Genomic DNA, 25,552 nt, shown 5'->3' with positions numbered 1-25,552 from the left:
GATGAATCAGTCAGTCAGGACAAGCAATTTTATATATATAGATGATAAACATTAAATGAGGTAAGTAAATACGACTACAAATAGTGAAGTACAACTACAAGTCTGGCTTTATGGAATAACAATAAAAGAACACAAAACAATTATAATTGATTCCTCATTATTGGCCATGTGGCGAGGCGGTCAACAAGTGGATCTTAAAAAATGGTATTTAAATAATTCTAATACGATAATATTGCTCAAAGTAAGACATTATAATAAGCAAGGTCTACTAGTCATTTTGGGTTTCCCCTGCAAAATAAATATTAGCATTAGTATATGGTACCAATAATCCTCAATTTACATAGTAGATCAATTTTGATTTTGTAGAAGTTTTGTATTTTGGCTGGTCGAAAGGAGTGAACATTTATGATTAGGAATTGCATTATCAAAAAATTATTAAGTGTACACTTCAAATCATCAAACAATTTATTTTAATCTTTTACATATATTAAGCTGTAAAGATAGTTGACAGTTCCTTACAAGATTACTTTGTCATTTATCATTTAAAACTTTTAGAATGTATTAAAGCAATATACCGAACAGTTTGGCAATTTGTTTCTTAACTCGTAATGTCTAGAATGCAATAATTTTAATTCGCGGGACGGAATGTGTTTATTTGAATGTCGGCGCACACGTTTGACAGTTTTAATTCACAGCAATTAAAAAATTACAGCCAAACAATCAAGCTACGTTAACAATTCAATCACCTATCTCTAGTCAAATTAGATGCCATCTTTTATCATTTTTAACTTCACCACTATAGTGGGGCATGCTATTATGTTAGACTTTTGTGTGTCTGATAGATGTGCACACACATGCTCCACTCAGTCCATTTATTGCGCATGTCCATGCATATGCGCAATGACTTCACCTATAAAAATGCTTTTCATCTTAGAATTGAAATAAGTCAATTGAAGTCTTTGTATAAATGATAACGTTTCTTCACATTCAATTCTTTTATTTCAGGTATTGAGCTTTTAACTGGATTATTGTAAAGACAAACAAACCTATTCCAGCAACTATTTTTAATTTTATCTAATGCTTTTGACTATCTGTGTAGACATTGTCAGGATCAAACACTTTGAATAGAATTCTTTAATGTTTAAATATTACATTCTAAACTAATGGTTTAGAATGTAATATTTAAATGTTTACGCCTATAAACCACATCCCTTACTTGTTCTTTTGAACAACTACTTGAATCCAAGAATTTATAAAATTAATATTTGATTTGCTTTTGTGGAGTGTACTTATCAGATCGACTTGATCAATCTTGTTAATAATAACAAATTTAGACATTTTTGGGAATTGGGTGGTTAAAGAATGAGGGAATGCAGAGATAAAGATTTTATTCATTATTAGCATTTACAAATTTTTTATACAACTCTACTCATCTCTATCTCAAAATTAAGCTGTGATATTTTATAACAGATGGAACTACATGCAATTTTAAATATCTTTGCAGGTAAAGTTATGCAACTTGTTGCTGGATTTTTTTTTATGTAAGAATGAAAAAAGGAATTATAAATACAAATGCTTCCACTGTCCAGCATAATGTAGAAGGCTTCAAAAATAAAGGAAGCTTCAGTTTGTTCCACTTTTTTAAGAACTATAAAAAAAATTCACACGAGAGTGCACCAGATTTACCAAAGAACACCAAGGTTTCAATAAGGAAATTTGTCGCCAAACAATGCATGTAGTTGAAATTAAAATCTCAAATAGTGGAGTTAATAGATAGACAATATTATAAGCATTAAGAATACAAGATGTTGATGAAAAATATTGAATAAATAATAATGAAGAGTAAATATGTAAATCCCGGTTGTCACTTTTACCCAATAGAGAGGGAGGGATGATAATCGCATGATACTGTAACGTGAATTGTAATTGCGACTGCTACATAATGGCTTATCGAAAGATTTTATTTTGAGATACTGTAGGAAAATGTTTTTAAACTGGTGTTATATAATTATAATTTAAGTCCCATTACAAATGTTTTCTTAAATTTTGGCCTGTTTATAATGAATCCTCAGGGTACTGTGCAGTGTGAGTGGAAATATGAGGGTTGTTCAAACAGTTCCTGAACTTTATTTATTACAAAAAAAAAAAAAAAAAAAAACTTCTTACAATTTATTTGTCAAAGTCCCCAACGGTGTTTCCACTTTTCGAAACAGTCCTGGAATGGTGTCAAAACTTTTTCCTTTGAGCATGTTTTTTAGTTTGGGGAACAGGAAAAAGTCACATTGGACCAGGTCAGGTAAGTAGGGTAGGTGGGGAAGCACAGCGGTCTTGTTTTTGGCCAAAAACTCAAGAGTTTTGAGGGACAAATGAGCCAGAATGTTGTCGTGGTGAAAAAACCACTCACTGCTCCTCCAAAGTTTGGGCCATTTTTGCCTGATTCTGTCTCTTAGGCATTTCATAACCCCCAGGTAGTGCTCTGTGTTGACTGTCTAGCCTGTAAGTAGGTATTCGTGATGCACAACACCCTTTGCATCGAAAAAACAGTCTACATCACCTTAACATTTGAGTAAACTTGTCGAGCTTTTTTTGGGACGGGGGATGTTTCACCCACCCATGAGAAGTTTCCGTGAAAGATTTTTCGAGTTTCACACAGAATTTCACAGAGCAACGCTGCTTCTTCAAAGAGCTCATTTCCGTGGATCCGATTTTTCGCCAAATTCCACAAACACCTCTTCACATGAATGGCTGTAATTAATCACCAAAACAAGATATCAACAAATGGATTGAAGGAGGTTACTCGGGAGGTTTCCACGGACGCAACACATCCAAGTGGATTAAAAATTAACCAACTAGAGGTGTGCTAATTTAAATTGGGTTGGGTTACGTGAGTAAGTTCAGGAACTTTTCGAACAACCCACGTAAATCTTGAACAAGTCAGTTTGTAAACTGGTATTGTGTGTGTACATTTATAGATTTTTAAAATTATTTTAGGTATGTTTTAAATTGTAACTAATGCCAATTTCTCTGCAAATTTGTTCTACAACAGGTTAGTTTTGAGAAATTTTCTTTAGAAGTAGAGTTTTAAACGTCTTGAGTTATTTCATTTGTATATAAACAAAAATTTTTGTTGTAGATATCTATATTTTTATATATGGCTGAAGAGGATCATGTGTACTGAAATGCATACCAATGATAGAAGTAGCAGTGTGATAAGTTTCTGTTATCTCTCTACTATAGTATTTGATATCTTAATTTCAACAATTTACCAAATGAAGCTCTTTTATAATATGTGTAGTGTTGTGGGCAGCAGAGTATAAAGCAGAGCAAAATCATTTATCAACAAAACAAATCAAAAGCATACAAATCTTACATTTGTAGGCAAAGAATACTTGGAATGTTCTAGATTTTTGCCACACTTTGGGATAACCAAGATCCTACCTCCAAATGTGGTGGTGGATGTACAATTTGGGTCTTTACGATTGTTTCTGGTTTTGGTAATCTTCCCCCTTTTTACTCTTTCCTCACTGTAATATCAACCACAAGGGAGTCCTCTAACGAGCACTTTCTATCTTTTTGAAGTTTTCTGGCCACCCGGATTCAATAACAGGTCACCAAAGCAGTAGGCTAACCCTTAACTGTACTGGCCATCTGGTCATTATTAATCTCTCTTTTTTCAAATTTTAACTTAATTTTAATTACATGTATATAAAGAGAAATTTGTTAAAACAACGAGCAACTATCCATTATTTATTTTTAAACTATATGGAAGCAAATTTGATAAAAGTTCATAAAAACTACTAAAACATTATATGAAGGGTTCAAGTCTAAATTTTACATTTTTTGAGATAGATTTGTCCATTTCCCACTGTGACAAAAAGTTTAATACTTATAATGAATGTTAGCTCTAATATTAGTCGTCGTAGATTGAAACGTGTATTCATTTTAGAAATGAATCATATTTTATTAATTTGTGCAGTGGCTAAAATAAAAATATGAAAACCTCAATCAGCCTCTTAAAATCTGTGACCCAATACTAAAATTTTTGGTCTAGCTTCCATGTGATGATGGTGAATTTGGAATAATTGAAAATGCTAGTTGTAAAATCATCAATATTTTCACTCCCAATGGTTGGATAGAGTTATTATATAGTATTAACAGGAAAACACTAAAAAGACTCATCTTCAGAAATCATCCAAACTTGAAATTATCTTCCTATCCACAAACTCTTTAGATATGATAATTGACAGAAAAGTTGTTATAGATGGCTATAAAGTGAGTTGCTTGAATATACATTTGTTTCAACACAAAAAAGTAATTCATTTTTAATATATTTTTAATTTAAAAAATGGCAATGTGGATGTAATTTGCAATAATTTCACATTAAGTTCATGTTGACTAAAACACTAATAATAGTCAGGATCTGTTGTGTCTTAAAAGACAACCAATAAAAATTACAGAATACAACTACATTTCAAAATAATGGAATATTCCTTTTTTCAATTGAAATTAATAATAATGTTATGAATAGCCCAGGAAGTTAGTTATAATACAAGAGAATCCGCAAATATTTGATCTTTAAGAATGTAAAATTTTCTCACCTTGCGCAGCCATCAAGTGCTCCACCGTCGCCCAGTGTTCGCTTCGACACCAGTCCATTGCCAGTTCCCGATTTTTTGTTCTTACGGCCTCTAATAAAGGTTCCAGATGATCCTTTAAAAAATGTTGATGTTGTTTTAATTAAGTTTCTTTTTAATCCTTAAAAGGAAAAAATGATTTTGATATACCTTGAGAGGCAACATATCTGTGGTGGCGATGTACATAAGCACGTGGAAATCTGACATGGCCTCCAAAAACCTACTTTTTGCAAACTGATTCATGTACTGAACCAATGCATTGAAGTCCTGTAACAAAGAAAATGTACTTTATGTAAAATTTACAATTTATAATTTGTCAACTGAAACTATTGGATAATTATAGTTATGTCAAAAAAAGGGCAATTGACGAGAGACCAAAAACTTAATGGATTTTATAAATACAATAATAAAGCTTTGTAAAAATCAAAAGTTTGTCAACAGATCATAAATTAAAAGCAACCAAGTTTGTTAAGCTTTATAATGACATCAATCCTGATAAAACTATTCTTATTCTTTTTGAGAGGTTTCTTTTAACCCCTTTTCTTTTGATAAAAGGGTAGTTTACGTCTTCAGTTTGGGTTTCACATTGGGGTTTTTACTTGATTTTAGCCTGTTATGGATTTTACATCTCAACATGGTGCTAGATAAGGACAGGTGTATCTCCTGGTTGTGTAAAGGTACTCTTGGCAAATTCTAGGGTCTACAGCCATGTGGGCTATTTTGGATTTTACTACAGTGGTTTGACCTAAACTAGCTTATGCTGCCTTGATTTGGCAAATTTGGCCTAGGATGTTTTACAAAGACAATCAGAAAAAAAATTGAAAAATTTTCAGCATATTGCATGATTTTCTATTATTAGGATCATGTCTACAACCCTATAATCCCTAATGTCTATGTTTGATTGAGATCCTACTTGGTGTTCCTTTACCTCTTTATTCAGGCTAAGGCAAGGAGAGCTCTCTGTGGGCTAAAGTGCAATGGTTAACTTATTCTTAGACATTTTTGTCTGTCTTTGGTTATTTGGCTTTAAGCGACACAAAGGAGAAAGACATCTTTCTGATGGGTTCTGACAGAATGTTACCTTGGTTTATGTATTATCTAATTTCCTTTCCTATTGACCTTTACTGCATATGGATAGGGTAATCTTTTATCCACAGGATAATCTGGTTTACAAATGAATCAAAAACTAATAGCAGCATGGGGGTGGTCAGTAGAGGGTTCTTTATTCCTACTGTGTTTCAAGCAAACCTGCTAGCTATTATTTGGTGCAATTGCATTATTTTACATAGATGTCCTCTTAATAAGGCTGTCTACATTGTTTTTAACAGTCAGATAGCTTTAGAGCACTTGATCCTTGTCAAGTTACTTCCACGCTTACTTGAGTATGCTGTTTGCACCTCAATGAACTGATTGATGAATGGCATAAATAAAATTGTCTTTTATTTATTTATGACAATACCAAGGAGGGACCAAAAGCTCAAAATACATTTTGTAGGAAATATAACAATGAAGACTTTTTCAAGATAAATCCATAGTTTGTCAATACATATAAAACATTTTATAAATTCACATCATTGAAAATTAGTAAATTAAATTCTTTTAATATTTATCTTGTATAACAGGACTTAATTTAATATTTCTGCATCCATAAATCCATTATAGTAAGATATAGAACATAATAATTAAATTAAATTCTTTAACAAAAATTTTGTTATTAAAAGTTGGATCTCTTTCTGTTCAAAGAGCTTCAATAGTTTCAATGATATCTATATAATGATTATTTACTCGTCCCAAGAGTGTTGGCTTAAGCTAAATTAAATTAATTCACTTTAACTTTCCTGATATCTCCAGAGAGATGGCCAGATGATTGAGACATCAATCGACCACTCTGGGATCTGGGACTGAATTTGGGCAGCCTCCTGGAAGTTTTTTGTGGATGGTGACATGAATATCTCTGGTCTTCATCCCCCACCACAGGCAAGAAAAAGACCTTTTTTAGTACCCATATTACAGAAAAAGTCAAAAATAAATAATAAAAGAAAAATATATCTCCAAAGTTGCAAAAATGAAAAGAAGAATGGAATATACCACTTACAGACTGATGCTACAATTTGGAATAATTGTCTATAATAGTGACAAAAGTACTTTAACGACTGTTTGGGTAAACACTAGACGGGAAAATTAATCGGAAAAATAGGGCATTTTCTGATAATCGGAACTGAGCAAATCTAGTCATGATTTCCAGTTCTTAAAATGATTCTTCCACATTCAATATGAAAATTAATTATTTGTTTCAGTAGAAGATAAAAACTTTTAAAATTATAATATTAACAATTGAACATTTCCAATAAACTGATACTTATGTTGACAAAGCAGAGAGTATGTGACACCCCATATAGAGATGATGTCTATCATGGGAGCCTTTCCTTCTATATAGTCAGAGTGATGAGAGACTGTACTTGGTTAGTATTAATTGTCCCCATTTTAGGGGAGATATAGTGTAACAGTAAAAATATTTAAGTGTCGGAAAAACAGTTTAAAATATAAACAAAATTATATTTTAATTGAAAAAATACTGAATATTAAAAATAATTTTATATTGCTTTTTGTCCATTGTTTTATTCCCAAATTACAGAAAATACATTTGTTTCAACACAAAAAAGTAATTCATTTTTAATATATTTTTAATTTAAAAAATGGCAATGTGGATGTAATTTGCAATAATTTCACATTNTGTGTAAACAATGACTCATCGGTGTTACATTTCACAGACAGGCGAAACAAAGGAAAATAAAATTTAAAGCTTTTTCTTCAAAATAAACGCATTTCTTTCGTTTTTTTTCTGTTTTAAGTATTTTTTACGTTTAATTGAAATCTATATAAAAAATGTCAATGTCCTTAAGGAGATATTAAGATATAATATATTAATTCTTACAAGTTTTAAAATAGAAATAGATAGCATCATCTGAGAATCATAACAAAATCTTTCATAATTATAATGAAAAAGTCATTTTATCATTATAAGTAAATTTACTGAATATTAAAAATAATTTTATATTGCTTTTTGTCCATTGTTTTATTTCCTACAAACAGACTTATCAAACTGGATAGCCACTGAACAGAATGACCTTGAGATACAATTTTCTTCTATTTATTTTGGATCTAACAGGTCCCTCCTCAGGCATAATACATAGATCTTTTTTTTTTTGGGATTTTTAGGCATATGCATATGGCTATCCAGTTTGATTTGTCCATCTACAGGAAAAGTGTGCTAGGATGAAACAGTTATTTCATCAATATAAACAAACTGTCCTTTCTCATAATTATGAAAGTTTTTGTTATGATTTGCAGATGATCCTGTAGTATGTTAAATTTTCAGACATGATTCTAAATAAAATACTTGTTCATGCTAAGTCTACTGCCATTTTGAATTTAAAAAATTGATTTTTTAAGATTAGTTAGATGAATGTCTAGACTGATTTACCTTTCCTCCCCAATTGTATGCAATTGTACACTTAGGAAAATCTAGCTTAAGTGAATGTGAATGAATTCAAAAATTGACAACTATATTCATTCAGCATCTTCAATCATTTTCTGAACCTCATTTAGTGTTAAATACAATGAAATTAAGGCATTTACGAGGCATGCCGATTGCAAGAAGCACACCTTCTCATTTACCTTCCCTCATCATTGCGTTGGCCATTGATGCCAGTTTTGAAAGATGGCAACCCTAGATGACATGATGGGATAGTTCTTTGAGTATAAAAGGAATTAGTGCAACACTATCCTCAAAGAATTTGTAGCTATTAACTTATTTCAGATAAAGATTATAAATTTATTTTGAAGTACACAATAAAAGCAGGCATATCCACATATAAACAGAAAATTTTCAAGTTCTTTTTCGAAAGAATGATTCTGCATTTCCCAGTCATTTTCCATTCTTAAGCTGAATGTTTATTAATTAATGAATGTACCATGCTCCTAATGTGTCATAAATCATTAATTTTTCAAAACTAAATAAACTTTAAGTATCCAAAAGAATTGGAAATGGGAGAAATTTTGTTATCCTCCCATCACTAGTAAACACATGCCATTTGGCAGTACAAATATACTGAATTAAATCTTAGTAATTGTATCTTTATCAATTACATTGCTAAGGTGTCATAAATTAATGTTGAGCTTTTAATAATTTCAACATTTTATGGTGCAGGCAATAGTTTTTCAGATTTGATTATGTACCTTTATTCTTCTTATAAACTTAATATTGTAAATGGCAACTTAACTAATCCAGAAATTATTACAAATCAAGGACTACTTCAGGGTGAACCTCTTTTTCCGTATCTTTTTAATTTCTACATTAACGACATAAATTATTTATTTGATAAGGATAACGAAGGAATATACATTAATGGATGTTCTTTCCACTATATTTTATATGCAAATGATTTAGTATTATAAGCACCAACTCGTATAACTTTACAGCATAAAATTGATAAATATAATGATGATAAGTATTTATTTATTCTATCGATCAACGCTTCAAAAACAAAAATAATTATTTTTAGAAAGAATATTAAACTATCTAATCAAGAAAAAGAACTCTGTTTAGACGGCAGACCTCTTGAAACTGTTAACAATATAAAATACCTGGGTATTACTTTTAGCTGGAATGGTTTATTTCAACAGCATTTAAACATCCTTACTACAAAAATCAATTCACTTATCAATAATACTATATATTTATGTTCAGCATTAAAGATTTCTAATTTAAAACTCCAAATTAAATTTTTTAATGCTATAATTCTTCCTTCGATATTTTACGCCAGCCCAATCTCGGCTCTTGATCATCTTTATAAACTTGAAAAATTTCATATTACTTACTTAAATTATTCAGGCTTGAGAGGACAGTACCAGGTTATTCTATTAGAACAGAAACAAATAGAATTCAACTACTTCCTTGGCTTTTAAAAAAAACTAATAAGATTTTACTACCAACTTATACAGACGATAAGAATATAAAATTTTTACACCAAAATATGTATCAAACTAATGTCTTAAATCTACTAATCATACTTGGCAATATAAATTTAATAATATACTTCAAACATATGGAATTTCAAGTGCGTTATTTGATAGTTCTGATACAGATTGGAGATATGGTTATACACTAATGATGGAATTGGCTATATCACAATCAATAATTCAAGATCAAAATTCAATATTGAAATCAACTTATCATACCTGGTACCCAAGATTTTAAAAATACCTTCCAATTCCTGTTTTATTATAACCAATATAAATATGAACATTAAACGACTATTCTTACAACTCCGTCTTAAATAAATATTCTTTATTGGTTAATAATACTTACATAGATTTTACCAATCAAATTTGTTATTGGTGTAAATCAAATAACTTTTTTGTGTCTCATCTACTGAAAGACTGTACAGCTATAAAAAATATCATCAAAAATATCAAATAATAGAAATTTTTGGTATGAACTACGATTCAAAATATACCTCAAGAATAACAAATTTATCAAAAATTAATACGTACAAACTAAACAACTTCTTTACTTGGATTACCGATATGTTTAATAATGATGACATTAATTAATATCCAGTTAATGGAATTTGACAATAATTTCATTTGTATACTTATTGTAGAGTTGTTTTACTGTTTTTTTTTTCTTAAGATTTAATTGTTATAATTGGTAATAACATATGTTGTAATTCAATTTATAAATTCATTATGTTTGTTATAAAAATAATCCCCCCTGTAACAAGGTTTTTTCCTTAGTACAATAAAGTATTTATATGATTTGATAATTTCAACATTTTATATTTACTCTTTTAATTAAAAAAAATGTATGTAATATTAAAATATTTTCAATTATTATCTAAAAAGAGAAAAATTCATTAACAAAAAATACTAATAGAAGATAAAAGTTAANAAATAATATTAGAGTAGCCAAGACATAGCCAAATATTGTAGCACCACATCACTAGCGGACATTTGAAATTTGCCGACTAGGACGGTCAGTTAACCGAGGTGTCGGTTAATCGGGGGTCGGATAATCTACTGTAGTTTTGAAAAGAAAGAAATGTAATTGAATAATAGAATTTTGAAACACTGTTGGTGAAGATACAATTATAAAGGGCTTTCAGAAATGTTCCATTACTGATATTTTGGATAGAACAGAGGATGATGCACTGTTCAAGCAGGCTAAGAGCATGATGGCAATGAAAGAGAAAACAGGAATGATGATAATAAGAAAGTGATGATGAAAATGAAAGTGGTGAAGTATTTTTTCAGTGACTTTCAAGACTTTTAATGAAAATTTCTAATTTTTTGAATTGAAATGAAATAAATGAAGTTAATAATAAAAGGATGGCTTTTATTCAGATCCTAATATTTTCAAGAAGTTATGACTTCAAAATTAGAAATATTGTAAAGATTTCAAAATCAATTTATATTCAGGGTAGACTTACATTCAGTCCAATGTGGCATTTTCTATTTTATTTTGAATTAATTAATCAGTATTATGTCACATATTTATCAGGATTAAGCAAATTCTATTTTCTGTGAATTTTAATATCTTTACTCATATTTTTATACATTAGTTGTGTATTAAAAAGTTAAGAAGTTTTTTAAATGTGATACAGTAAGACCCCGCTTAATGGGGAGGATGCATTCCTAGACAACAAAGTGCTAAACAAAACAGCGTAAAACAAGGTCATTTTAACACAGAGTAAATAGGGATAGGGGAACATGCGACCAAAAATTTAAAAATTTTACTTTAATTTTAAGTTATTTTTATATTAATTTGTATAATAATATGTTAAATAACACATAAANCTTTTATGAACTCTTATGTATACGAAAAACTTTTTTTAAATTTATATTAATATAAAAATATTATTTTCTTTCTCAATTTATTACAAAAAGGTTAAAATCATAATATCAAGAAATAAAGACTATAAACTTGCCTGAATATGGCCTTCAATTAGTCTATTTTCGACTGGAAACGATCGAATAGTTGAATCCACAACAAATGTATACTGCGGTTCCACTGGGGTGGATGCCGGCACATCCAGTAGTAAGTACTCCACAGGAAAAGGTCTTGCTAGTTTACTAACTTCATTTCCATAATTGTCTTTTTCCTAAGATAAAAGTTGTGTTATATTAAAAATGACAAACAGAAATTTTAATTTATAATAAATCACAAAACATATTTCACTTTGAAAATAATGTCTAAAAGGTTAAAAGAATGACCTTTAAAATAATCTACATAGGCACGGTTGAAACCAGGACAAATAGTTAAAATGTACTTGATGGAGAAAATACGAGTGCATAAAGGTATCTCCCAATGCCTTTATGCAAATTGATCTTCCCTTATCAATAAGAGGTGGGAAATTTTTGAAAATAAGGCTATGGTGATGGCTTCTACAAACTGTTTAAGTGCAATATAGACTGCATGTTATTCAGCAGAGAACATCATTGTGGAAAGTTGGATGTTTACCACATCATTACAGCACACCCATGATGATCCTGTATGATCTTTCTCTTTGGAATCATCGTTGTATATGAAAGTAAAATCCATTTCTGATAAGCCCCACAAATAACTGACAATAGTTGATCATTTGATATTTGGGAGAGATTGGAATTTATTGTGACCAATACAGTAATCATGGTGCAAGAACATGGAGAACGATTTTGATTATGCACTTGACTGAGACCAATCTTCAATGCTTTGTATCTATCAGAATCTAATCCATTGAAAGCTTGATTATGGCTTTATCATATGAAGTGCAGGTCTGCATGAGATTCTGCACTTCATATGCTTCAACCAATGCATCATTGGCACTGTTTTTATGTACAGATGCTTTTTATACATCTCCCGTATAGACACTATATTGAGGCATTAAATTTTAGCTCTATTAGGAGGAAGCAGTTGTCTTTCCTTTAAGTTATAAAATTATGTTTGCTGAAAAGTCATCTTGCATGACACTGTTTTTGAGCCTGAATATTCCATACTATTTCAATACAGACTTTATATTCTATCCTTTAAGATGTGCATTAATGTAAATATGAATGTTAGTTCCCAAAGATACAGAGAATAAAACTTTTAACATATTCAATATCTTGGTGCACTATTCTTCAGATAATGCAAACAGGAAGGAAATTAAGCTTTTTATCAAAGAACACTCCCAGAAATTTTGGGTGTGTTCTTTGAGGGATCAAAGGGGGATGGGATTATCATTGAAAAATAATTCTGGGCTGCAGTGTAGATCATGCTGTTGACAGAAATGAACACAAGATTTTTTCTGCATGGAGAACAAGCCATTATTTTCTGCCAAAATAGATTTTATATTGATTTTATTTAGTACTTTCCAATGCTTCCATTGACTGATTAAATATTAATATATTTCAATTACTTATGCTATTATTTATTCTCTTACTTTATAATTGAGAGATTCAACTTAAAATACAGTCATAATTTGAAGAAAGTCTATGGTAATTTCAGTACACTTTCTTTGAATTATGAATGTAAAACATTCTTGAAAAAACAACTTTAACAGAAAATATCAACAAATTATAAGTTTACTGTTAAATTTCAATGAAAAAAATGATTTAAATAATGCATATTTTTGTAATAAACTTTAACCAATTTAAGAAATAAAATATATTAATAGTATATTAAACAATACATTCTGATCAATTCATGAGTATACTAAACATTCCATAGCCAAATACATAGATACTTCTTTACTTCCAAATGGTTCTAAATTATTTAATAAATTATTAATACAGTAGAACCTCGATTATCCGGACTAATTGGGGATGAAGGTAGTCCGGATAAGGAAAAATCCGGATAATCGAAACAAATACTTTAATTTGTCTTTTAATGATAATACAACACGTTTTCTTTTCGATGACATATCGGTAATATTAAAAGTAAATACTGTATTTAAATCGTGATCAAATTTTCAAGAAACAAACGTTCGTATTGAATTTGGACTACTACTGACCAACGCTAACAGACTACCTATTGTTTAAAAGGCTCTCTGGTGGCGCAAGAAGACGGATTTTATAAAATAAAAAGCAGTTGAAACTGCAGTTTTATGAATAAAATTTGACAAACTATTTATCGTTTTATGACGAATAAAATTTTTTCGTCGCGTTCACGGCTTTTAAGTAATGCATAAACCTTCGAGGCGCGAGGCCCTTCGGACCGCAAGACATAGGCGGTGGCCCACATCGCCCATGCCATACGCCGCCCTTGGTCATAGAAATGAAATTTTAATATAAATTATTTATAAATACGTATGTCAAGTTGTATTTTTATTACTACGTAAAATATATTTATAAGAGTTTACGACCACTGTGCTGGGTGAGACGTTGTTGAAACAAAAAAAGTTATGCATTTCATCACGTACATAAACAGTGTCGTAATTTGCCAAGTGCAAATCAGCAAATTTGTAAAATTTTTGTTTATTTTGAACAATCCGGATAATCGAAAATCCGGATAATGGAGGTCCGGATAATGGAGGTTCTACTGTATTATAATTATTAATTTAGATAAGAGATTGCACCTAACATCTACCTCTAGTACCAAATTGCTTAGTATCTAATCATTAATATCATCAGATTTATAGCCCAATTAAGGCGACTGTTTAGTTGAGTTTCAAATCATGATTTTACAAGACAAAATTTGTCATTATTTTAGATAGATATATTTACAGATAATATATTAATTTACCTTATAAAATACATCAGGAATGTACTGTTCATTACTAGATTCTTTAACATATGCTAACTCTGGTGCATCTTTGGTAGGGATTAAGCAATTGTGCTTCACCAATGCCATACACTGGTTTGACACTTGATATCCCTCTGTGTGGACATGGTTGTCTTGATCTCCTATAATGACAATAAATTGAAGAGTTTTAATTCAGATCTTTATAAAAAAACAATTTATAACTGTATTACACAGATGTCTTTCACATAAAATATATTATTATGTTAAAATTAATTTATTTGATATTTGGGAATTGCCAGACTCTCTAAAATTTTTCCAATAAAAATGATTCTCATTGATAAGAGAGGATCTAAGATCTTGTTTTCAGTTAAACACTTAGTTTTAATATAAAATTTAGAAAAGTTTAAAGATTTTTTTAATTTAACATATTTTGTACTATTTTATCATCAATATTGTTTGCAAAAAGACAAGAAATCCTTCCTTAGTACATTTCTTAAACCAACACTAAAATATTAGCTCCTCTTACCATGTACTCTGTACTTAAATATTATTACAAAAGGGTAAAGGAAATGGTCTCTCTACAGATCTAATTCATAGAAAATAATTAGTCAAGCGTAAGTGTTGTTATGAAAACAAAAAAAATTAAAATTCAAAGTTTTAGGATGTTCTTGTATTAATAAATTGGAATGTATTTTAGGTTTTTATTCTATAACAATATACTAATTAATGTTAATGTGCGAATCTAGAGCTGAGAGATTAATTTTAACAGATTTTGTTAAAATATTTATTAAATATAATTTGTTAATTTTATTTCTTTTGTAAAAGTTGTATGAAGTTGAAAAAGGAACTTCCTGTTTAGTTGGAGAAAGATAACACAGTTCCTTCAAAAACAATAGCTTAGTTTGGTTTTCTCACACACTATCTGCAAAAATGTCCAACTTCTGTCACACGTTGGAAGAGTGAAGATCTTATTTTAAATGATTTGATTAGAGGAGATTTCTAATAAAAAATGAAAGGTCATCCCTGAATGATCTGCTTAGTTCAACTTAAGTCAGTTTAGCTCAGTTCACAGATGTTCATCAAGCTTTCCCCTGACCTTTCATGAGGACAGTTTAGACTCCATGTATTACAATCATATAGTTCTGTAAATCTGTGTACTCTCATCAAACATCAGCACATTTCTCACACAAAAGACTGAATGTCACTGAAAGGAACATATTTTTATAAACTCTCTCTCTCTCCACATGTAATAATTAGTTAGTGGATTATTAGTTCAAGTTTCCCCTTTTAAAAAAGGTTTTATTATAATTAGATATTTGTTGTTATTCTAACATGTCTTATATCTTATCTTTTACTGTAAATGTATATAAGGATTTTGATTAACTTTACTTAAATATATTTTAATCATTAGATTTTTTTTATTTTCATGCACCTAACTCCATTGTCTTACCCATGATTTATAGGAGGATCTATTTCACCTGCCTATAAATTCCGAAAGTTAGATAAATGTTCATTCACCTCTTAGTCTGCATAATTGACTAAGTAGTGTCAGGAATCCTGATTCTGAAAGATTTTACCAATCTTTCAGAATACAAACGGTCATCACAAATGTGTGATGGTGTCAACTGGAGCCACGTACATCTCACATTAATATTAAAAAACAATTTAATGAAGAAGTTTCATTTAGAAAGATTTATATTAAACATTAAGATTAAATATATATTTTACTACTATTTCCTACTACTAATGTACACAATTTAATTACCTGATAGCTTAGACCAGAAAATCAAATGTTTTTCTTAAATTAGAAAATATGCAACTCACTAGGACTAATCTAACAATCATGAATTAATTATTAATTTTTATATTTTTAAAAATACTAAGAACTTTCTACATCTCTCTATTTGAAAATAAAATGCAAAGGAATGCATTTCTATCTATTAATAAGAATTTATTAATAGCAGACTAAATAAAAAATTAGAATGTTTCTGCTGCTTTAATAGTTTTCCAAAAATGCTTATCCATGATTTGATAAAAGCATTTTCTAAACCAGTAACACTAGATCCAGAGCAGACAAACCTAAAACCAACAAGAAAGTTAACAGATATTTTAAAATCTGTTCATAAATTATTTGATTTTCATTTGTATGTTAAGAAACATACTACTATCATGCAGTGATTATGTTCAGATAAAGAAATTGTTGATGGTACAAAGATGGTTTCTGTTTAGGTAAGTTATTTAATAAAAATGATAGTTTCTATTAAATACTTTGCTAATTCTTTGAACAGGAATCTCTAAGTAAACATTATAAACAAATATCCAGAAGTCATTCTTGATATGCCTCTTTATTATCTAAATAGATCTTGACTAAAAAAGACAACAATATGATTCAAACTAATTTCAAAGAAATGAGAGAATTCTTGCCTATAAGACTGTTTTAACAGTTTTCAGTGGCTGCATACAGTGCCAAGAGAAAATGTATACAAAATTTACACTATTTATACATAGTTTAGTAAGCCAGAGGTATGCCAGAACTTCTCACACAGTGCAGATTAGGATAGAACTAGTACTGGTTTTATTGTATACATAAGCCAACATGTCAAATGGTTACTGATATGCATGAAGTTTATATCATCAACAAAATTTGGTTATGGTTAATGTGGAAAAATGACTACATTCATTAAGATACCAATTAACATATAAAATTAACTATAATAAAAATAAGACAAATTATGTACCATTAAAAACATACTCAAGTTGAAGAATTTTTAAAATTGATACCTGTTACACAGACAGTTACAAATTTTGAACCAAAATAACCATCTGAAGATAATCTGCAAGGGTTGGGATGTTGATTTTGAAAATATCCAGCCATTATACATTCTTGGGCACTCAAAAAATATGTTTTCTGAAAAGAAAAGAAAAATAGTATGGTATCATGTAAAATTAAAATACAATTAAATAAATTAGAAAATTATTAGAAATTATCTGCTTATAGATTATTTTTGCTATTACACATACTAATTAGAGAAATGACAATATTAAATAAAAATACAAGCACTCCTCAATTTATGAATATTCATAACAAACATCATAGCAAATACGCCAGATGGATCCTTCAACTATAAATAATACACTCCTAGCATTTTTAGGCAAAAATTTTGATTAAAAAAGAAACCAATTTTAAAATCTCATATTTTAAAAAAGTGAGGACCCCATATGTTTCATTATCAGATTCTTTACAGTCTACTTTGTCTGCAAATGGAACAATTTGCATGAAAAATATAGATGATGAATTGGAAAACAAAACTACCAATAGGTGAAATGTTATTAACAATAATTAAGTGTACTTTTATATATTGTTCTTTTGATTTTACTAATTGTTTCTGTTTTTTTAAATAATTAAACATATATAATATATAAGAAACACAAAAATGTAACAGATAGATCTTATTTGTAAATCAAGAAGTGCCTTTATAAAATTTTAGAAAAGATTCATTAAAATATACATTGATATCAAGAAAGTGGTTTCAAAACAAAATAAAATTTATAAGAATAGAGAATATGTATATTTTGTTCAATTCTGAAAGGAATCACACAGAGATATTATCCAATAATTTATTTTTGGTAAAATGTTGCATCTAAAAATTGTAGCAATTTACACAACCAAGCTTCTTCAAATGCTCAAATTTAGTACTGTTTGATGATTTTACTATCTCTGTTATCTCCCATGTCAAGTAACAATTATTTTCAATTAATGTTTCAAATTTGGTTATCTTCAATGATGACAATCTTCCAAAGTATGGAGAATTTCTGAACTTGAAATCACTGGTTTTGAATTTAGCACACTACTTGTGAACAGTTGATCCAGCTACAACTTTATCAGCATAAAAGCAAATATTTGTTTGTTACTTATACAGTGTTTTTACCTATCTGGTAACAGAAGAGTTTTAAATATCAAAAATTTAACTTCCATTTTCACAACAACAGAGTGAAATAATTTAGTTAATCCTAACAAACTTTTTACTGACATGTTTCAAGGTCACCTTTCATTGTATGTGTGGATTTTGTATTCTTTAACAGTTTTGATATCCTAAGTGTATTCAACCTCCATTAGAAATCAATAAGTACAGTAAAACCTTGATTTAACTGACAAAATTTTCAGTCTGTCTTATGCAAAAATTAATACAGTGTTAATTGCATTTTATATGTAATTAAATTAACAGGTTATTTTTTTCAAATCCAAGAGTCATTGATCATAAATTGCATTTTCCAAAAATTCTTTGTTTGTTCACTTTGATTTAGGTCATATACTTATTTACTTGCAGTCTAAGAACTATAGTGAGTACATAAGCAATAATACATATAGAAAACTTTTCTATGAAATTAAACTTTTCATACACACTTAATTTTAATTACACAAACGTTTCTACATAAGTAAAAACAAATAAACTAACTAATTTGTGAATTTTTTAACGTGTGCATTTGGAAAAACCATCAATATTATATAATGGACTTTTGACTTTAATGGACACACCCTTGCCCAAATTAGTTTGTTAAATAACAATGATTTAAATAAATAACTAAAGGAAAATATACAAGAAACTGCCATCAAAAATATCGGATACACGTAATACAAATTTCAGACTTGGACACAATCTACAACTTTTAACTGAAATGAAGGTGACAATATTTTTTTCCATATCATATTATATATATATTTAATATAAATATTAAAAATACTTACAGAATTCCTAAGATGTTTCACCGTTCCTTTTTGACGATCTTCAGCAATGAGATCAGTGAATATCCAGCCAACTCTTTGTAAACCTAAGCTCTTGGCCAAAACATCTACTAACTCAGCCTTATCGTCAGGTAATAGTCTCAGAGAATCTCTAGTTCCTTCCTTAACAGTTAAAAAAATTACATAAAATAATAAATAATAATAATAATAAATGAAATAAGCATTTGTGGAACAGATAAAGTACTTATTGTGCTAATAGTCCTTTCTTGCACAAGCATCATGCTACATACATAGAAGTTTTGAAACATTATTGTTTTGAAACAGCACGTACATCACAGTACAGAAAGCGCCATACTAAACACATACACATAACTCACAACACATACACATAAACACACATACACATAAACACACAACACATAACATACTCATAAAATTCTCAAACACAGATACACACAAATAGCATATATACAAAATCTTAGCATGATCTGCAGTTATGCTTTGTCTTAGTTTGGCATAGCATTTTGTTTATGCTTCTGACACAATATAGTGCTATAAATTAAGACACTTGGCGGATTTTCTCATCTTTATTTAGTTGAATACTAAATAAAGATGAGAAAATCTGCCAAGTGTCTTAATTTATAGCACTATATTGTGTCAGAAGCATAAACAAATAGCAAAGCACGGTTTCATATCATCAAAAAAAAAAAAAAAACATAGCATTTTGTATTGGTATATAAGCTGAGTAGGATACACTTTACTAACACCACTGTAATAATAATAGTAAATATACAGTTCTAAAATCAGTAGAGTTTGTTTAAACTTATAACTAAGGGGAAAATAGATAACTAATAAATAAGGGATAAACAGATAACTGATCTTGAAAGCCATACATTACAAAAAGCAAGTACCATGATCTAATGAATGTACTTTCCACCATCAAGTATAGTGATATTGATCAGAAGGAGAAAGAAAATGACTCCCTGTTACAACACAATTTCCAGACCACTAAAGATTGTGTGGCATACTAATGCCACACCAATCTTTAACCCTGGGCTAGTGCAGTGGGGTGTTTCGCCACCCCCAACGTTTTAAAAGTTGCACTATTCATAGATTTCGCAAGAAATATTTGTGTCCTCTTCAGTAGCTTCATGATTTTATGTATAGAGCATGCTCAGAAATTACTACGATGCTGCAGAAATTCCAGTAAGAGAAAAACAACAGTTTTCAGTAGGGTGTCCAAACACCCCACAGTATTAATTACTTTTTTTTTAAATTTTACAAATATTTATTTAGTTTTTTTTATTTTAAAAATAACTATAATGTGACCACATTTATTATTTATAATATAGATATAATAATCAATGTGAATAAAAATAATTTAAGTTTATTTTAATTCAAAATGGCTGACTTTCATAAACACATTGAGAAAATACCAAACATAGCAAGTTGCTTGTCATTTGCACTGAGTGCCAAAGTACAATGTCAGCTATTGAATCAGAGTGACAAAAATGCTTAAAAAACAATTTAGATTTTTACTATTGGTTTAATAATAAGATCTAATGTAATGAGTTTTGATAAATGTTGTTTTTTATTTTCGTGGATTTATGTACTAATATAATATGTAATCATACCTGAATATAATCATATGTATAATGACACATGCCTTTACCAAATAAATGAGTAAATCTTTATGAATTTTTACTTACATGGTTTATAGACCCAAAAAAATGTTGGGGTGGACAAACGCCCCACTGCACTAATGCCGAAAAAAAACTCAGTGCACTAACGCAGGGTTAAGAGTCTGAGAATGCATGAATGCCAACAACTTTGGCATCCTGTAGTTTTGCAATGACACCACTAAAGTCTGAGGCTAAATCCAACTTCTAAAGCAACTTCTATGCCCTATACAACAAATTATTTGGTGAACAGCCTAGTATATTTCAGTACTATAAATTAACACTAAATCAGGTCAAAATTACAAAACCCTAATTAGCTAGCAAATGCATTCATATGCTCCCCTGGCTTGGAAATACTGTATAATAAGACAATCTCGCATATAGGACAAGGTGTGACTTTAAAGATCAAAATAAAGAAAATTAGATTTATTAATACAATTCTAATTTTATTTTGTTTAATAACAAATAAAATATCAAATGCACATAAATGCACATATTGTCCTGCAAAAATTACTGGCATCTTAAACTTCAAGGAAAAATCTTGTAAATGCACATTGTTCATGTAAAGCTAAACAATCTGGAATCTTTTTTGCCAATTCTTAACAGTCAATCCACTCTTCATTGATTACAATTATGAGTTTCTCCGAATTCTGATTTCCAAATAATCATGTTTTTACATGGGAATGGATTAAAACTTATATCGGGCTCCCGTGTAATTTTGGAATTCAATTCAAAAGCTTTGCTTTTCCTATTGCTATTCATCTTTACTCCTGGCAATACACTCAAATGACCCAGATAAAATGCTTTTGTTTTTAAACACCAGAAGATGAGAATCTGGTAAAATATGCAAATACAGTAATACCCAGAACTTACGCGATAGATGGGACTGAGCGATAACCGCATAAGTTGGGGTATAATTTCGCAATTTGTGTAAAATCCAAGCTGGATGTATGTAAGCTAATAAATGTTCTCGTTAATCTTATCTCATCTTTTGATTCATTCACTGTTGCAAGAAATCACCACATAGAGTCTCTCAAATCTCCGTAGATATAATAAATACAGAAATAAACAACACAAAATAAATTGTAGCTATGCAATGATTCCGCGAGACACATCTGAACGTGAAAGTTGAACAATAGTATGGGGGGAGTGAGTAATCAACAGTTGTGTGGCGCTCAAACAAAAGATGAATCGATGAGATTTGAAAATCACGTAACTCCGGGTTCGTGTAAGTTGGGGTAGCATAAGTCAAGGTATTACTGTACATAGTTTACAAAAATTATACAAAAACAAAAAGAATCCCTCGCTCGTGTGTATAGGACAACCTACGTTTTTGAAGCAGTGAAAAATGGATAAAAACCTCATCTTACATGAGATAAAATACAGTAATCCAGACTTATCACCTATTTGGTGCTGACTGAAACAGAAGATGGATCAAAGGTGATCACTAATACTTCAGCAGTTGTGCACACTTTTGGGAACAAGCCTATTTAAATTTTAGAAAATAAATCTAACCTTTCATTTCGTGCGTCAAGTTAATAATTAGCATCTACAAGGTAGTTTCAAAAAGTTTGTGGAATTATTTCCTCCCTCGTAAAATAATGAGAGAGAGCTGGATGCCATGTTATCAGAATTTGGAATGGTATGGTCACGATTACACCATTTCCTTTCCATAGCAAAAGCAATCTGTTTCCGATGTGAAAGTAATGCAATTGGAATTCTAAATGGTATCATTGGGCAGCAAATATCAAATTTTTTTTGTGTTTTTCTTCAGAAAGCTCCCTCAGAAATATTAACAATGTTTCAGAAAGCTTACATTAATATTACCATGAAGACATCATATATGTATAATTGGCATAGACAACTTCATGAAGATTTGTTACTGTTACAATTATCCGAATAGAGAACTCCTTTCAACCTCAACATTGCACATTTGGAAAGTCTACTGTATTAAAACTAGATCAATCTATTTTTCTAATTTCTCATGTTTTGTCTATGGACAAGATAATTAGCTCTCTTTAATCATAAATGCCATCCTTACTTCAAAGTAATATTTTCACTTTATATCACTTTGTTCTGAGTCAAATTTCTTGGTAAGATTTTATAACTAACATGCACACACAAACATGCATTCTTTCTGAAAGATACAGAATACAAGATAACTATTAAACTACATAATATACAAGAAACTAAAGTCTAGAAGATTGTTATTTATATATCTTCATAATAAAGTATCACTACCATTTGTAATATATTATTAGACAAATAAGATGGTTACTTTTTATATAGAAATAAATTTTTAAATAAATACATATTTTTTCAATAATTGATTATTTCCAAAAGATTTTAACACTGATTATTTATTAGTGTTAACCAATAAATAACTGAAACTGAAAAACTGAAATAAAACATTATTAAAATAATATTAAAAAAAACCACATTTCTTTCCTTACAGAAAGTAAACTTATTTGTCAAAAGTAAAAATCATATGCAATTACTGATTTTTCATTCTTTAAATCCCTGCTATGATGCATAATTTTAACAGGTGCACTGTTATTTCAAACAGAAACACAGTGCATCTGTTAAAATATTTATTTAATTGACAATTATTAATTTATGTATTGTGCTATAAAAATAACAATAATAATTATTTACTTGAGGTGGTTCATAAATAGCTACTACAGATGCTTTAATTCCAAGAGGAACATCTTTATGTATTTCATATTTGCCATATAAATACCCCAAACGTTGATGGCCAGTACAGCGCCAGTAATCTAAAAAGCGTTCTACAAGAAAAGTATTCTCGAACATTACATTATCTACATGACGATACCTCTGAAAATATAAAATGAAAAAAATTATTGTCAAACTTAAATTTTTTAAAATATAATATAACTTAGAAAATATAAATTACACAAATTATTCATTTTGAAATAATGGATTCTTGTTAGTCTCAATGTCAATAAGAAATGTTAAACTAAATCCAAGACTTTATTATGATTTTTAATTATTTCATAAATCATTGCAAAAAACATTTTTTCCCTTTCATTTATAACTTTACTAATAAGTCATCATTTGAGACAGGCAATTACATAATATATGAACAATTAATAAATGAAGATTTTTTGTGAAGTATCTATACACCATTTAATTTAGAAAATTGTAGAAAGGAGTTTCTCAAAAGTTTCTTCAAAATAGCCCATCAGTTATTCCTAAATAATAAAATGGAATGTAATTATATTTAATTTTATATGTTCTTATATGTTGATATAGCATTGAAAGATTCAATCCTAATAAAGTTCACAAAAGGGTCATCAGTTTGATCCATTCTGATCAAATGATCTGCCCTTCCTCCCTTTTCCGTAAAATGTACCATGTTACTTTCAAAAGTTACTTTACATACAACCTTCCTTTGGACCCAGTTTCCTTAGCTTAGAGGTGGGCCAGTCCAGCAGGAGAGTCAGTAAAGTCTGCCACACTGATGCTTGTTTCAACAATAAGATGATTGTCATCCAGGCCTCGACGTAATCTTACGCACAATGCTTCCAGGTAAGCTCTCCTGGTCCAGAGAAAAAAAAATTGTCTGGAGGTCCTTGTCCCTTCTTAAGGGGATCATCCAGCCCAATGATAGTCCAATCTGGAGCTGGGTCAGTAGCTCGCAACCAGGTCTATCTTCAGACGGGATCCCAGTGTCATGTGTGAGAATGAGGACGATGTTTTTTATTTTTTCACTAACTGCGTAGTTAGTGAGGGTGACTTTCATCGTCCGAAGGTCATCGACGAGGGACCACGATGTCATGTGACCCCCATACGTCCGAGCGACCGGACAAAAATGTCTATATAAGGAAATAAGGTATGAATTTCTCTACGGCGCGGGAGACTGTCATAAATCAGGGAGAACTGTCAAAAGACGTCAACAATTCTCAGATTTTTCCCACGCTGATCGGGTATATAAAGGGGTCGGATTTTCTACTCGGGGCTGAGCCAGGGCGCTTAAGCCGAAGAAACCCCTCTGCAAACCTCAAGAGCGATCGTCGGGGAAGAAATATCGACGCACGATCTTCCAGCACTCTCAGGATCTAAGAAGCTCATAATTGCCGCTCCATGAAAGGTAAAAGACTTTGCTTATTTTCTATTCTCTCCATATACGACGGAATTACTCCTCAGAGAGGTTGATTGAAGAAACCTCCGAAGAACTTCGTCAAGGAAGAACTCTACATATTGGGAGCGACGGAGCATACACCGTAACAGGACATCGCTTCACATAGCCTTCAAAGGACACCTCGGATTAGTACAGAGTGTTTTATCAACGCCCTATATCAACGTTGCCTTCGAGGTAAACCCTTGCCATTATAATTTATCTCCCTCTAACGTGAGCTCTCTCTCGGATTTTAGCGTTAGGTTAGAGTAGATTTTAGAATACCTATTTATATCTTGATTCGCGTATGTTGTATTTAATATCTTTGTGTAAATTTTCTTAGTTATTTATTAAATGTGTTCGTTAATTTAAACCTGTGTAATCAATTGGACACCTGGTCACGACTTCTGACTCCTCCCCACTCATATTTTTAGCCCTCCTATTGCCATCCGACAACCGAGAGCGGGTCTTTCCGACCCGTGCAGATTAAGCGGTCATTAGGGTTCGACCCAGTGACCCCCTGCTACTCACATGTCGTTTCAATTCTATTTATTTATTGGAGTGCTTGTGGATACAGGATATTTTTTGTTTTTC

At 30.2% G+C, this 25,552-nt stretch overlaps 1 protein-coding gene across 1 annotated transcript in view; it reads right to left on the bottom strand.

The window, feature by feature from the left end:
* Positions 1-25,552, bottom strand: part of LOC111633035 (nuclear protein localization protein 4 homolog) — a 74,248-nt gene that overhangs the window by 1,830 nt on the left and 46,866 nt on the right. The window contains exons 8-14 of the mRNA XM_023377560.1: positions 23,476-23,655; positions 19,145-19,303; positions 17,179-17,305; positions 14,398-14,558; positions 11,624-11,797; positions 4,785-4,901; positions 4,599-4,710 (exon numbers count right to left, since the gene is read on the bottom strand). Of these exons, the coding sequence (XP_023233328.1) occupies positions 4,599-4,710; positions 4,785-4,901; positions 11,624-11,797; positions 14,398-14,558; positions 17,179-17,305; positions 19,145-19,303; positions 23,476-23,655 (1,030 nt within the window). The remainder of the gene's footprint in view (positions 1-4,598; positions 4,711-4,784; positions 4,902-11,623; positions 11,798-14,397; positions 14,559-17,178; positions 17,306-19,144; positions 19,304-23,475; positions 23,656-25,552) is intronic.

The sequence above is a fragment of the Centruroides sculpturatus genome, unplaced genomic scaffold (assembly GCF_000671375.1).
Source record: "Centruroides sculpturatus isolate CEXI.00-Female unplaced genomic scaffold, Cexi_2.0 scaffold770, whole genome shotgun sequence".
NCBI classification, from domain to species: Eukaryota; Metazoa; Arthropoda; class Arachnida; order Scorpiones; family Buthidae; genus Centruroides; species Centruroides sculpturatus.
Note: the sequence above shows the minus strand (reverse complement) of the source record. Positions and strands in the feature narration are given on the sequence as shown.